Genomic DNA, 14,702 nt, shown 5'->3' on the forward strand with positions numbered 1-14,702 from the left:
GGAAAAACATTCAGTCTCTCCCTTTCTTCTCCTTCCAGTGAATGTAACAGTAACCGGGACTCAGTGCTCTCCTATACCAGCGTGCGGAGTAACAGCTCATACCTGGGCAGTGATGAGATGGGATCAGGTGAGTGAGTGCCTGGCTCTCAATCAGGCACAATAAAAGACTCTCCAATGTCAGCGGGCACGGGAGCTTTTCTGGTTGTGATTTAGCTGCAAAGGTGATCCCTGCAAAGGAACGTAGGCCAAGTTCTTGTCACACAATAATTAAGGAGTTCAAAGACTGTGCTTTCCTTGCGGGACTGTTGTAATTATGGTGTACAGCGGAGAAAATAGGCCAAACTAGAGTTCTTTGTTTCTGATTTGTTTACAGAAGGTATGTGGCTAGTCTGAAAAATATTTTGATTTGTGGCTTGGGGAAAGAGAGCTCACAAGTGCCCAATTTGTCTTCACTGAGCTCTTTGAGGTTATTATATTGCAGTAATGTTCTTCATAGTTAAAACCACTGTCACAGGGCCTTTTTGGCTGAGCCATGACCACGTTACAAGTGATTAGATGGTTTATTTCAGGAGTGGCCAAACTTACTGACCCTCTGAGCCACAAACAATAATCTTGTATTCAGGACCCACAAGCCATGCACCCATAGGATGGTGCCTGCTGGGACATGAAGCGAAAGTCCTTAGACCCACATCCCTGCAGGGCAGAAGCCCCTAGTCCCACCACCCCATCATCGGGCTAAAGCACTAAACTCCCAGCAGCCCAGTTTTATAGGCAGAGACTGGGCAGGGGAGTGGGGTAAATGGAGGCTCTGAGAGCCACACTTTAAGTCACAGCTCATGAACCACAGTTTGGCCATGCCAGGTTCATAAAAAAATTCATCTTTTCCTTGTTAGGTGATGAACTTCCCAGTGACATGAGGATTCCTTCAGACAAACAAGACAAACTCCATGGCTGTCTGGAGCATCTTTTTAACCAGGTATAGGACACTAGCAATTACATGGGGCAGCCTGCGGTCCGTCCCAGAACTATCAGAGACAATCACCAAATCATCTCTCAGTAGAGATCCAGATAACAAGGTTTTGGAGTAAGAGGAGAGGAAGTGGATGTGAGATAGTTTGAGGAAACATTTTTGTCTCCACCAACATTGAAGTCACTTTATGTGATTGCAGCAAGGGGGGCCTGCAACCTTGGATTCATGACAGAGGCTTTGATAATAGATGTGTGAAAACCAACGAGTGAAATCTTCCTATGAAGAGCAGTGTTCCCTCTAGGGTTTCCCATCCATGGGTGCAGTAAGTTGTGTTACATGCACCAAGGCATGTGCAGATGTGCAGCACCAATGGAAACACATGCTGCCCTCTGGGGGCACTCTGCTCATCAGCTGGATGGCACCTGAATCTCTCCTGGGCAGCTGCCCAAGAGCTCAGCTTACAGGCAACCCTGATTATGAGTGATCAGAATCGATCTCAGACGGAGTTCTTGGAAAATGTATCCCCTATTCGAGGAAAAGAATGTAACCAGAAGGTGTCTTTGCACATTTATAACCTTCCCTAAATTGTTCTTCTCTGTGCAGCTTGTTTACCACAGCCCACATCATTACTTTCCTGCCCACACTATACACCCATAGACCATACTCATGGGAAAAGCTGAGGTTGGCATGGTTTAATTATATACACTAAGACTTCGACTTCCATCAACATCAATAGACCTAGACTGTGGTGTGGAGACCCCCAGCTTAGCTTAAGTAAATGTGTCAGTGCCAACATGCACTAAAACAGGGGTGTGCAATGGTTTTTGATGTGGGGGGCACTCCAAGATTTTGGTAAGTGGTTAATAGCCACACTCTTTTATAGAGCAGGTTCAGGGTCTGGGATGGAGGTTGGGTGTGGAAGGGAGCTCAGGGTAGGGAACTGGGGTGCAGGAGACAATGGGAGGTCTGAGAGGACATTTGGATGGAGGAGGGGATTGTGACCTAGGGCGGAGTATTGGGGTGCAGGAGACGGTTCTGGCTTGGGGTGTAGAGCCTGGGAGGGAGTAGGCGTGCAGTGCAAGAAGCAGACTCTGTCTAGAAGGTGCTTGCTTAAGCAGCTCCTGGCCAGCAGCACTCTCAGACAGGCTTTAATTAATTACACACATCTCATAGAGGTGGAACGGACCTTGGGAGGTTCATCAAGTTCCAGTCCCCTGCCCTCTTGGCAGGCCCAAGCACTATTCCTAACATTTTTATTTTAAATCTACTTGCCCCAGACCCCGAAATGGCCTCCTCAAGGATTGAGCTCACAACCCTGGGTTTAGCAGGCCAATGTTCAAACCACTGAGCTGACTGCCAGCAGCCCTAGCCCAAAGGCTGCTCCCTGTGGCTGTCTGTACTGGGGGGAGGGCTTCCCACCCCCAGCAAAATCTCTTACCTCCTATTGGACAGAAGCTGGACAACGGGAGCTGAAAGATTGTGCTGCACTGTCCGTACCCTCAGAAAAATCTCTTTGTTCCCAATGGTCAATTTTATGCATCCAGCCATTAGAAGCTGAGAGATTTTGCTGGGGGTGGGGCAGTGCAACCCAGTATCTCAACTCCGATTGCGGAAGCAACATTTGAACCTTGGCCCCCTCTGTAGCCCTAGGGGCAGATCTTGCCCACCCCTGCACTAAAAGCAACTTATTTTACACAATGCGTAGACTCTTCAAAATTTCTCCTGAAGTTTGACTAAAAAACCTAACTCAATTCCTGTTCTAGGTGGATGCTATCAATGCACTCCTCAAAGGACCAGTCATATCCAAGGCCTTTGAAGAAACCAAGCACTTTCCAATGGACCACAGTTTACAAGGTAACAGAAAAATGGTTTGCTTATATTAAATAAAATGTAATTTTGTTGAAAACAACAAGCCCTTAATATAAAGAACTAGAGGTTCAGAAATCAGTACACCCAAGCTTATGTACAAAATTGTGCATGCATAATTTGCACATGCGGTTACAATAGTTATGTAAAAATTAGAAGTCCTGTGGCACATTATAGACTAACAGCTATACTGGAGTATAAGCTTCTGTGGGCAAAGACCCACTTTGTCAAATGCATGTAGCAGCGATTCCAGAGGCAGGTCTAAATATACAGGCACATGGAAAGAAAGGAGTACCAGACAAGAGAAAGACCAGAGGTGACAAGTTCAATTCAGTCAGGGAGGATGTGTCCCACATCCAGCAGCTGATGTGGAGGTGTGAACACCAAGAGATGAGAAACTGCTTTTGTAGTTGGCCAGCCATTCCCAGTCTTTGTTCAGTACTAAATTGATGAGGTCAGATTTGCAAAAGAATTGTGGCTCTTCATTTTCTCTTTGGAGTCCATTTTTGAAGTGTTTTTGTTGCAGGATGGCTAATTTTAAATCTGCTTTTGAGTGTGATCTATAGTTTGTTATGTACGCAGTCACAGTAACTGGACATACAAGTGACTAGTGACATGCTGACTGTTAGTATTCTGTTCACTAGCGTCTCTATACTTCTTACAAGACACTCAGTAGCAAAACTCTTACAAGCTGACGTAGGGTCAGATTCTGCAGCTCTGTGACACCCAAACATTCTGAATAAGTATGCTTAAGCACTTATGCAACTTCTTTTGGGGGCTGGATAATTGCCAAAGTAAGCTCATCCTCAAATACCACCAACTCACATTGCAGAAACTAACCCATTCCCAGAGAGAGCACTAAACGATGCTGTGAGTTTTTTCCCCCCAAAGAGGATGATGGAAATTTGGTCTCATGAGTTTGGTGACCAGAATGTGGGTTTTTTTCTCTCTGAAAAGGATTTTTATTTCCTAAACATTTGCTGCATTTCCTTTTTCTCTTGGGACCTAAAGTCTCCTCTATTATCTTGGCTGATCTTCAGGTGCCCTAGTCAGAATCTCTTTCTCTTATCCTCCGTTCCCACTGTCAACTTTAAAAAGTGCAGCATCACTCTTCCTTGGAGTTAGGAGAGGTGCCCCCTGGACACTGGAAATATTTTGAAGACGCCCTGGCCCTGTGACATTTAAATAGCTGTAGAATACCTGTCCCTGCCCTCACACTCTTTGAATGCAATAAGGAAATGGCAGCCACCCTGCATATATTTCCATCAAGATTTATTTTGTTTGCTTCACTTGAACACAGACTTGTCCATTCATACTGGATCAATTGCACTGAAAGAGCCTTTCAGTTCACTTCAGCTTCAGGATTGTCCCATGTTAATCTCCAAGAATCACACCACAGAAATATACAAACCCTGATTCTAAGTCAGCTGGAATCTTTGCCGAAAGTATCTTCTCAGTGCAGTCCTGATTTGTAAATGAGCATGAAAGAGAGAGCTCACTGGGGTCACATGTCAGCGGTGGGTGTGAATTTGCATAGCATTCTGTCTCTCTTTTGGAAACAGTTATTTGGCAAACAGTATGTGTGCGGCCGTAGGTTTTTATCAGTGACATCAAATTGTTTGGCTGACCTGCATAAGAGGGAATAGAATTTATCCCTTCAGTTCAAAATACATAGGATTCTACCTGGTGAAGCAAAGAGGGCTATTAACTTACACGTTCCCAGCAGTAGCAGCCTTAAGAAGGGAATGCAGAACTTAGGTGCTTAGGGATATATTTGTAATGTATTGAAAAAAAAAAGTCAATCACACAATTCCTGTGTATTGTGCATGTGAGTTGCATGCCTAATTTTTGTGTATGAGGCATAGGGCAACCATATCTCCCTGTCCCAAATACAGGCAAGGGAGATATGGGGGGAGGGGAAGTTCCACCAAGACCTGGGGAGCTGGGAAGGAGGCAGCAGCCACCAGTGGTCCCCAGGAGCCCCGGGGAAGCAGCAGCCACCAGCCGTCCCTTGGAGCCCTAGAAAGGGGCAGCCGCCCCCGCTGCCTCCAGCCCCAGCGAAGCCGCAGCCGATGGCTCTCCCCAAGCCCCAGGGAAGCGGCAGAAATGCAGCAGCCACCTGGGCTCCCCAGCTTCACTGAGGCTCAGAGAACTCAAAAAAATAAGTCAGGGCACCTTTTTGGCCTCCCAAATACAGGACTGTCCCACCTGAGATGGGTCGGTGGTCACCCTAATGAGACAGAAAATATAAGCTAGAACTGCTTTTTACAGAGCTATAGGAAATGGCACTCTTTTTTCCACCTGTATCAGATCCACGGATGGTTGCAGTAGGTGGCGTATTCATTGGTTACACGTATATGCAAATTATATAGCTACTGGACTATGCTGAGATATGTGGCCTCTCTTCACTCCCTGGACTGATTTTATCTATTTTACCACAGAATTTAAACAGAAGGAAGAAACCACAATAAGATGTCGAAATAATATTCAGTTCAGTGTGCAAGAAGATCCCTGGAATCTTCCACTGCGTATAAAGAACCTTGTCGAAACCATTCAGAAACATGTGGAAGGTCTGTGAATGGGGCGGGGGGGGGTCATTTTTCAGTTTCAGTGTTACAGGAATGCTTAGTTTATAGAGCATATGCCAACATCTTAACCGTCAGAGTCAGGAGGAAACAGTCATGGGGCAGGTTATTCTGTAACTGCCCGGTGCATGGTTTTATTCAGGGCTTAATTTCTGTGAAAGAGATGCCAGGTCTCGAGCACAGTTTTACTTTCATAATCAATATGGCAGACCCAGAGGTGCCGAGGATTAAGCCCTGGCACCAATAAGAATGTGTTTTTTTGCATCTTCCTCGGAAGCCGTTGTTACAGACTATGTCAGGTTGCAGATGCCATGCTAGGAAGATTTCCGCCAACCAGTCTGGTAGTTAATTTTGTCCTCTATTTTTAATTTGGTAATTAAAATATAGGTTATCAATGAACCTGGATTTTAGAGGGTTAGGTGGGTTATTGTTCTTATCAGTGATGATGTAGTGCAGCACCACAGGAGGAGATAGAAAAAATTCCTCAAGATCATTCAAAGTTTTCTTAGCCTGCTTTCCGTAGGGACTGAACTGGGGCAGAGGGACTTACACTTGCCTGTGTAATTTTTAAAAACACTTAAAGAAAATGAAATAGAAAAAATTAAGCCGATTCTGAAGGAGGTGAATGAAAGCAGTGGATGTAATCAGCCTGTGTAACTCCCTGAGCCATTACAATCACACAATGCCTTGCTTAAAAAGCACGGGTAGGATTCAGGTAGGATGACCAAGCATGGTGACTTCTACTTTCAAGTGCAAGACCCAGCCCTGAGGTCGGCTCTGTAGGGCACCTCCATGTGGACAATTTATTCCCAATAATTCAGAGTAGTCAAGGGAGCATTTAATCTCTAAAGGTGCCTTATTTATGCCTTTCTGTCTTATTAAACTTTTGTCTTATGGAGGATTAATTCTACACTAAATAGAAAGGGAGAGGGGCCTCAAATACATCTTTGTGTCATGTTTATCACGGCCTTCCTTCTTTTTACTGTTCTAGATGGGAAGAATCAACTTCTTCTGGCCTTGCTAAAATGCACAGGTAAGGCCTTCTGCTTTGGTGTATGGGTGGAAAACATCGCCATGTGGCAGATAGGTGAAAATGCGTAGTTTGGCCAGTATATGTATATTTGAATCTCTCTCTCTCCAGTCACAATGCATTATCCAAGTAAGGGGTGTGCTTGTTTGGCGAGGCTCTGATGACATTATGCCATCTCTTGCATCCCTCATGCTGGGTAGCTCTTTCATACTTTCACTACCTTTTTGCTCAGTCTTGCTTAGTCTTGAGGTTGCAAGCTGTATGCTCCTGTACCGCCTGACATGTTGTAAATGTCAAACACCCTGTCCCTTTGCCCTTTCTTCATCTTCTTCCCCTTGCAGAAGCATCATTCCCAGAAGGTCTCCACTGTTTTTTTGCTGTGATGGAGACCCACACAAAATGAGAACCCAGTGCACAATTCGCTATGAAGTTGTGGCCTTCTTCAAACAGATTCTACAGATAAGGAGTTTGAGTTTTTCCCTGTGTGTAATTTCAGGATGTGCACTTCCTTTAAACCTTTGAGTGTTAAGGAGAGCCAAGCATACATATCAGAATCCTAAGGGCTTGATCCTGGCCTTACTGAAGCCAGTGTGAGGTTTGTTATTGATTTTAATAGGAGCTGGCGAAGACCCTAAGGGTCCATCTGTACAGCAACATAAGCCCAGTCTTAGAAGAGCATAAATTAGCAATCACTGAGTTTGTCCTCCTAGCACTTGAGTGTCTACACTCATTTGTAAGCTAGCTTGGAATTGGTGGAACCTTGGATCCCCAGCATCTACACTGCATTACACAGGCCTCAGTCCAACCATCTATGTCCCAGACTTCCTTTCACCCTCGCAAAATGGGACCACTCTAGCTCTTTGTTCATGTCACAGTGTGGGAAAACTTGATTGTATGCCACGCTTGACTGCCCAGAGCCCAAAAAAAAGTCAGCCCCCAGAATTGTGTGATCCCCAGACCATGAGTCCAGTGGAGCTGTGTATACACGGCAATGCAATAGGGCTTGAACTCTGGGTCCCAACTTTGCTCGGGCTTGGACAGCTACCTCATAGTGTCCCAGGACCCTGGCCTAAGCCCTAGCTGAGCAAACAGAAGGCGGGGAGGAGTTAGGCTTTTGAGTCTGAATTTGAACTCTGGACTTACATTGCATTGTAAATGTACCCTGAATTTGCACCAGCATAGATTGCAGGTCTCATCCTTCCAAGGTGAAAAATTATACACTGGCAAATCAGAGACCACTCTCTCTCCCTATTTGTGCAGTAACTTCATTTGCACATTTAAATACTTAGAGGTATCTGTATAAAAGGTAATACATAATAACAAGTAAAATGTCCACAGCATTTGCTGGATCACAAGATGGCTGAAAATCTAGGGCTTGAGTCTCATCTGCGCAAAGTAAGGATGGAAGGCAAGGGCAGCTCTAAACAATCTTTTTGCTTCCCCCAACCCTGAGGCTGGGTGGGGTCCAAATCAACCTCTGGTGTAAAGTAGAGCTGCAGTAGCTTTGGCTTCACCCCATCCTCTCCCTCCTCCTCAGCCCTTTATGGAACATCCTGTAGAGAGGGCAGAGGAGCAGTTGTGGAGCTGGCTGTGCCACCTTTACATCACTGATGGATTCTATTGGCTGTAGGGCAGCTTTGAGGTCTCTCTGCTGTATTTCCAACAATGTGAAGGGGACTTGCCCTGGGCTGAGGATCAGGTCACTGGTCTTGATCATCTTAGTTCTTTTACTGTTGCATTCAGTGCTTCATAAAACTAATCTATCTTCAAAGTCTCTGCGTGATGTATTTCACTTCATTCTGCAGAAAACACTGTCTCAGGAATTAGAGAGGCCGCAACACCCCTACCTAGTGCACATCAGGAGGAACCCCAGGGGCCTAGGAAGCCACTCCTCATTTATTCATGTGCTTCCCTTTCCTGCCATTTGCATGTTCTTTGCACTAGGAGCAATCCCCTGGAGTGCGACACAGTTTATCTAGCTAGTCTTTGGCTGACTGGCAAGCCCAGTGGAAGCATAGTTAACACTGCAGATTCCCCAAGGCAAACGGGAACCAAGTGGTACCGTATAGGCACCCTTGTTAATGGACATCACGTTCAGGACTCCTTCATAACATGGGAGTTAGGGGAAGCAACAGCTTTAATAGTGGAGACCCTGTTTTATGAATGCAGTTGTCAAGGAAGGGGATCAGGCCAGGTCTGGCACTGATAACACAGGGAGCCCCATCTAGCGTTTACCAGACAAATGGACAAGCAGGTGCAGGGCAACTGTATGGGGGGAAACAAAAGGGAGAGTGGGCTGGAAAATCCTCTCACACACCTTTGCCCACTCCCACCAGGGGACAGATAACAGGACCCAGTGCAAGCCAAAGGCCATACAGCGAGATCGTCTGAGACAGAATGTAAGACAAACTCCCTCTGACTCCTTTATGCCTCTCTTCCCCCTCTCTCTCTGACAGATACCGAGCTGCAGTTAAGACGTGATGTCATTTTCTGCCAGGCCCTCGTGGCTGCTATTTGCACTTTCTCGGAGCAGTTGCTGGCTGCTCTCAACTACCGATACAACAACAATGGGGAATACGAAGAGAGCAGCAGGGACGCCAGCAGGAAATGGCTGGAGCAGATAGCTGCCACTGGGGTTTTACTCCACTACCAGTCCCTGCTGTCCCCCAGTGTGGTAAGAGACATGCTAAAGAACATGCCTCCCCGTCAACAGTAAATGCTGGCTCCCTTGGTCTCTTCAAGGTCACCTAGACACACTCTTCCTACTCACATCCTGGCCAGAGCCTCTGACTTTGTTTATATGGAGCCTGCTGTTCTTCTCATTGTAATATCCTATACAGCACACATTGAGCCCCACAAAATGCTAGAGTATTGGCCTGGTGAACCCATTTCACCAGTGAAAGATAATAGACAGCCTGCCCCATAGAGAAGTGGCAGGTTGGTATTCCATCCAGAGGTTTCATTCTCTGGATTAACGCTGCCTTCTTTACATGGACTCACTTCAGAGTTGCTGGGAAAGTGTGCGTGACCTGACCTCTGCTGGTGAGAAAATGAATTTCAACAAGCTGACAAAAATGGTTCTTAGTGTTCCCAGAGCAAAGGGCAAACTACAAGTCCGGTCCTTTCTGCATGTACTGACTGAAGTCACCATACAAGTTCAGCACAGGCAGAGGTATTAAATATTCTCACTTATGCTGACGTATGGGCTTTGACAACCCTGACAGGCCCCACATCTGGGGATAAGAGGGGCGGGAGTCATAAATCCACTGGTCTGTGGTGACCTGGAAGCTCTTAAGCAAGTGCCACCAGCTCCTGCAGGATCTCAGCTAACATGATAATTTTAAAAGGAAAACAAGTGTGGAGTTATGAAGGGAAATCGGGTCTGACAAAAGCAAGAGCTATACACATTTTACGCCCATGGTTAAATAGAAATGTGATGGACAATGTGTTACAATTAAATACAGTCCTGTGTACAGCTGTGTTATTCCTTGAACTTGCAGGGGATGAGAGCACACCCTAACTAACAAATTGGCTTAGTCCTCAGGTTACTCTGGGGTGGGGAGCAGGTGCATTTTTGGAGAAGGGAGTTTGCTCTCCAAGAGCCATTCATTCCTTGGCCTCCCCTCAGAGTCTACCAAGAAGGGAATTGATACTGCTGATTTTGGCCAAGCCCTGTCCGCTGAGAACTGGTCTGAGGCAGCCAAAGTCCATTTCACACAATCGTCAAATAGAAACAACCGTCACTCAGTACTGACCTGTGCTGGATCTGGTGAAAGACCCCATCCCCCATTGTCTGTCTCCTTCACCATCCCACTCTCCACACCTCGAACGTCTGTGCTCGTCGGTTCCACTCTCATTTTGGACAGATTACCCATTTGAGCCTGTTTCTCCCCACCGCAGAAGGAAGAGCGTGTCATGCTAGAAGACATCTCAGTCACTCTGTCTGAGCTGGACAAGGTTGCCTTTTATTTCAAGCAGCTGGACGAAAGCCTCGTAGCAAGTGAGATTTTTTTTCTTCAGTTTTTCCTATGAGCTTGTCTTTCTTGCTTGTTTTGCTGGGTAGCCATGATATTAACTCCATCCAAAATCCACAATCGTGAAGGGTGCTGACAAGCTGAATTCGCTCAACTTCCATGACTGGTAGTGGGAGTTAAAGATACTCAGCACCTCAGCCAAGGCTAACGTGCACAACTGGGCCCTAGAATGGCTACTCAGATCAGCTCTGCCTGTACTCTGGACTGGGTAGGCAAGGCACATAGCCAGTCAGCTTTCCTCCTAGACAGCCTTTGCCTCACGGGAGCAAGATGGGGAGACTTACTGAGATTAGCATCCCCCTTGCTATCTTTTATTTGCCTAGCCATCCACTTCTGGCATAGCTAGACTCAGACTGCAGGTTCACATCCTACCTGGCTCTGTTCAGCCCCTTATCTTTCTAAGATGGCTACACTGAGCACCATATCACTTTCTGTGCATGGAAATCAGTTAAACAAGCCCTTAAAAACCTGGGTGGTCACTACATGCTAAAAGAGGCCCGGCAGTTTTCCATGAATGCACAGAAAGTGATGTACTATAGTAGCCAAGAAACTTCTTTCCTTCCACTGCTGTGCCACCTGGCTATAATTCCTTACCCCCAGAGGTGGCTGCACTTAACAGCTGCTGTGTGTGGAGCATCTTGGAATCTTACATGCTTCAAGGTACTATAAGAATGCAGGCTGGTATTGTGCAGTCTGTGCTTTTTGGTGCTATGCAATTTGGTGTCAGTGATTTGGAATGACTTTCTGGCAACTCTAGTGGCTGAAGTTTAACAGATGTTATACCCAGCTACAAATAATTGCAGAGAACCTTGCATTCAGCTCTGTTAATTGATTGCGTGATAGTAGGGCTGATAATGTCAGCCTCACTGCCATTGTTCATTTAATGATGCCACTTGTAAAATCTCTACAATTGGGAACCAAGGGGCCCTGTTTGTGTTTCTTGCCCAGCAACTGAAAAGGCATGGCAGCTGGGGTGAGCCAGTCTAGACAGATGTTTGTAAATTACCAGCCTGTCTGCAAGGACAAGGGCACAGCCCCCTGCCATGCCCACCCAGTACAAGCTCACATGACAGTACTAATATTAATAACCATGTTAGCTGAGCTAGAGCTGAGGGCAAGTCAAGGGCAGGGCCCTGTTGGGTCAGGAGCTGGAGTAGACAATTCCCACTCTGAAGAGTTAGAAATCTAATGGAAAAGAGAGACACAGTGGGGGAACGGGATCTTGTGTACAAGCAAAGCAATTGGCATGATGGTATCAAGCATCTCGTTCGCTGATGCCATGTCTTGTAAACAACATGCTGGTTCTGAGTATATCATCTCTTGCTACATAACCTCCTTTGCTTGCTACAACTTCTAACTTTTGCTTCACAAGATGCTAGTAAATAGACTGGCATGCTGAGATACTGCCAGTCACATCTGTCTTGGTAAAATACAAATGACTTTGTTTTTGTTTCCCCAGATACTCATGTCTTTTACCACATTGAAGGAAGTCGGCAGGCCTTGAAGATCATCTTTTACCTGGACAGCTACTACTTCTCCAAACTGCCCTCTCGCTTTCAGAACGGGGGGAGCGTGAAACTGCACGCAGTGCTCTTTACAAAAGGTGCCCCCAAAATTCTTGACCAAGAAAAACAAGTGATGTGAATCGAATGAGCTGCTAAACATTTTAATGTTCGTTGTTAAGGAATAAGCATGAAGTTGTGGAAACAATGAGGAGTCCTGTGACACCTTACAGACTAATGGCTTTATTAGGGCATAAGCTTTCATGGGTAAAACCCACTTCCTCAGATGAACTAGAATGGAAATTTTTTCATTCCAGTTCATCTGAGGAAGTGGGTTTTACCCATGAAAGCTTATGCCCTAATAAATCAGTTAGTCTCCAAGATGCTACAGGACTCCTTGTTTTTCCAGATACAGACTAACATGGCTACCTCTCTGAGACTTTTCAGACAGTTGTGATTGACACAAAAGTGACAACTCCATAAAAATATTTTAAAAGGTAACATGATTCCCACCCCCCAAATGACAAACTGCTATCACAGGGTAGGGGGTTAATATGCTGTAGAAGGTTAGGATGAGATACACCTGGGGAGCAGATTATCCCTACAGATGCCTTAAATCTTCTTGTGAAGCATACAATCACTGTCAGAGACAGGATATTGGGTAAGACAGACCATGGGTCTGCTCCAGTCTGGAAATGCCCATCTGCCTGTGCCATAGACTAAAAGAGGCATTTTGTTTGCAAAGACATGTATTCATAGAATCATCTGGGCCCAAAGTCGAGGGACCTCTTGTGGCCCAGCTAATCATTTTCATGTGTTGTAGCATCCAGCATAGGATACTTGCTGCAATGAAATAGCAGTACAATCATATTGCAGTGATCTGGTACTATGGAGCCATTGCCCTCTGTGAAGTCATAATGAAAGCTGTGGTTCACAGAAAACATCCTCACAAAGGGAAATAAATTCAGTTCCTCTCATTTTTTCCATAGGATTGGTCTTTGACATATTTTGGCAGTTGTCTACCGGGGGATGAACTAGGGAGAAAAACAAGTGATAAAATGATAGCCAGAGTAATACACTTATTAAAAATCTTGTCTCCTTCCAGCTCTTGAAAGCCTGGACAACCAGTCACAGCCAGGGGACTCATCTCTAGAAGAATTCCAGCAACAGATAAATGGAGTCTCACTTGAAAAAGTGCAGCAGTATTACCGCAAACTCAGGTAATGTACCTCTCCCGCCATCTGCCAATACAAAAGAAAATGGGACTGTGTGTTTAGGACCTTTCATAGACCAATTTTTTTTTGCTGATGGTTTCATATCTTGTGCACAGTGATTCTCTGAATAAGCCTGTGTTATGAAAAAAGAGGTCTCAGAAAAAAGATAATTTGTTTAAATTTCACATGTTGTTTTTTAATCTCTAGACTGCAAGCCCCAAGTTATTTAGCAAAAAGTAGCCTTAACTGTAAAGTCCTCCTACAATATAGATTGTGTCAGAAGCAATTTCCATCTATATTGGACTTCAGATTCTTTTTGCCATAGCTAAAGTAGAATTAAAGAGACTTTGTTAGTCTTTAATTACTACAGAAAGAAACAATCCAAGTGCTTCAGTAAGAAAATGCACCATTTTTGACCACAGGAACGCCCTTTCAGATCCATCTGAGATGTTTTGCAGTAGTTAGTGAAGTGAGAGTCTCACCTACTAACGCAATTCTTAATGGCTAATTGCAGGACATTTTACCTTGAGAGATCCAACTTGCCTACTGATTCCAATACAACAGCAGTGAAGATTGATCAGGTATTAATTCACGTTGTGGTAGCACTTTACAGCCCCTTTCGTGGTCCATGATGTTCTTGCACAAAGTGCTATACAAATACAGAACAAAAAGACATTCCCTACCCTAAAGTCTTCACTAGGTCTTTCTGAGGATCATTTCAAGTTCTGTCACCCAGAAATCAGTGCCATCAGTTTAGTAACGAACAATCACTTAATTCCATTTTCTTGGGTCTTTTGTTCACAACATATAAAACCACAATAAAAGCAACCTCACTCAGGCCCTCGCCCAAAACTCAATTCAATAGTGAACCTAGTCTGTCTTTGGGCAGCTATTTCATGTGAATGTTTGCACATTCTGGAGAAGCAAACAGATTCAGGTCTTTTTATTATAGAAAAGACAAGTCAGGGACTTCCGTCAGTGCAGTGTTAACATGTACTGTAAAATAGATAGATATGCTTTGTGTTCACTTGCAAGAGACGGTCTCAAACCCTTGTCATGTCCTAACCTTTTATGCTGCAAATCATCTCTACTCTGAATAATGGTTATTGTAGAACTGCCAAGGAGCTGTTAACACAGAGCATTACACATGGGAAGAAAAAATCTTGTGCAGGTCAACGTAAACGAAGGCATAAATATGCCACTGATGTGTGTGTTCACTGTTCCTATGTAGCTTATTCGCCCCATTAATGCAATGGATGAGCTGTGCAGACTGATGAAGTCCTTCATTAGTACAAAACCCACCCAGTCGGGATATCCTAGTAGTAACACATCAGGAGCTGGGCTGCTGCCTATATCTTCTGAACTCTGTTACCGGCTCGGAGCCTGTCAGATTGCCATGTGTGGCACTGGGATGCACAGGTGAGACTGAAGAAACCTTCCATAGTACTGTTGAGATCCTAATTTTTTTCCCTATAGGAGTCTAAGCAATATACCTAAGCCA

General features: G+C 45.0%; 1 protein-coding gene and 1 long non-coding RNA gene across 10 annotated transcripts in view; one reads left to right on the forward strand and one right to left on the reverse strand.

The window, feature by feature from the left end:
• PREX1 (phosphatidylinositol-3,4,5-trisphosphate dependent Rac exchange factor 1) overlaps positions 1 to 14,702 on the forward strand; it is a 230,694-nt gene that overhangs the window by 209,880 nt on the left and 6,112 nt on the right. For 3 of the 4 annotated variants that reach the window (XM_075011780.1, XM_075011781.1, XM_075011782.1), the window contains 11 exons: positions 39 to 127; positions 894 to 976; positions 2,734 to 2,824; positions 5,278 to 5,406; positions 6,413 to 6,454; positions 8,908 to 9,125; positions 10,352 to 10,451; positions 11,945 to 12,088; positions 13,093 to 13,207; positions 13,716 to 13,782; positions 14,433 to 14,620. In XM_075011780.1, the coding sequence (XP_074867881.1) occupies positions 39 to 127; positions 894 to 976; positions 2,734 to 2,824; positions 5,278 to 5,406; positions 6,413 to 6,454; positions 8,908 to 9,125; positions 10,352 to 10,451; positions 11,945 to 12,088; positions 13,093 to 13,207; positions 13,716 to 13,782; positions 14,433 to 14,620 (1,266 nt within the window). Of the gene's footprint in view, positions 1 to 38; positions 128 to 893; positions 977 to 2,733; positions 2,825 to 5,277; positions 5,407 to 6,412; positions 6,455 to 6,792; positions 9,126 to 10,351; positions 10,452 to 11,944; positions 12,089 to 13,092; positions 13,208 to 13,715; positions 13,783 to 14,432; positions 14,621 to 14,702 lie in introns of those variants that run through there. The other variant, XM_075011784.1, reaches the window with a different exon arrangement.
• The window catches only part of LOC142022198 (uncharacterized), a 137,269-nt gene that overhangs the window by 71,123 nt on the left and 51,444 nt on the right, over positions 1 to 14,702 (reverse strand). For all 6 annotated transcript variants that reach the window (XR_012647881.1, XR_012647880.1, XR_012647882.1 and 3 more), the window contains one exon: positions 103 to 228. This is a non-coding gene — a long non-coding RNA (uncharacterized LOC142022198). The remainder of the gene's footprint in view (positions 1 to 102; positions 229 to 14,702) is intronic.

Source organism: Carettochelys insculpta, chromosome 17 (assembly GCF_033958435.1).
Source record: "Carettochelys insculpta isolate YL-2023 chromosome 17, ASM3395843v1, whole genome shotgun sequence".
In the NCBI taxonomy this organism is placed as follows: Eukaryota; Metazoa; Chordata; order Testudines; family Carettochelyidae; genus Carettochelys; species Carettochelys insculpta.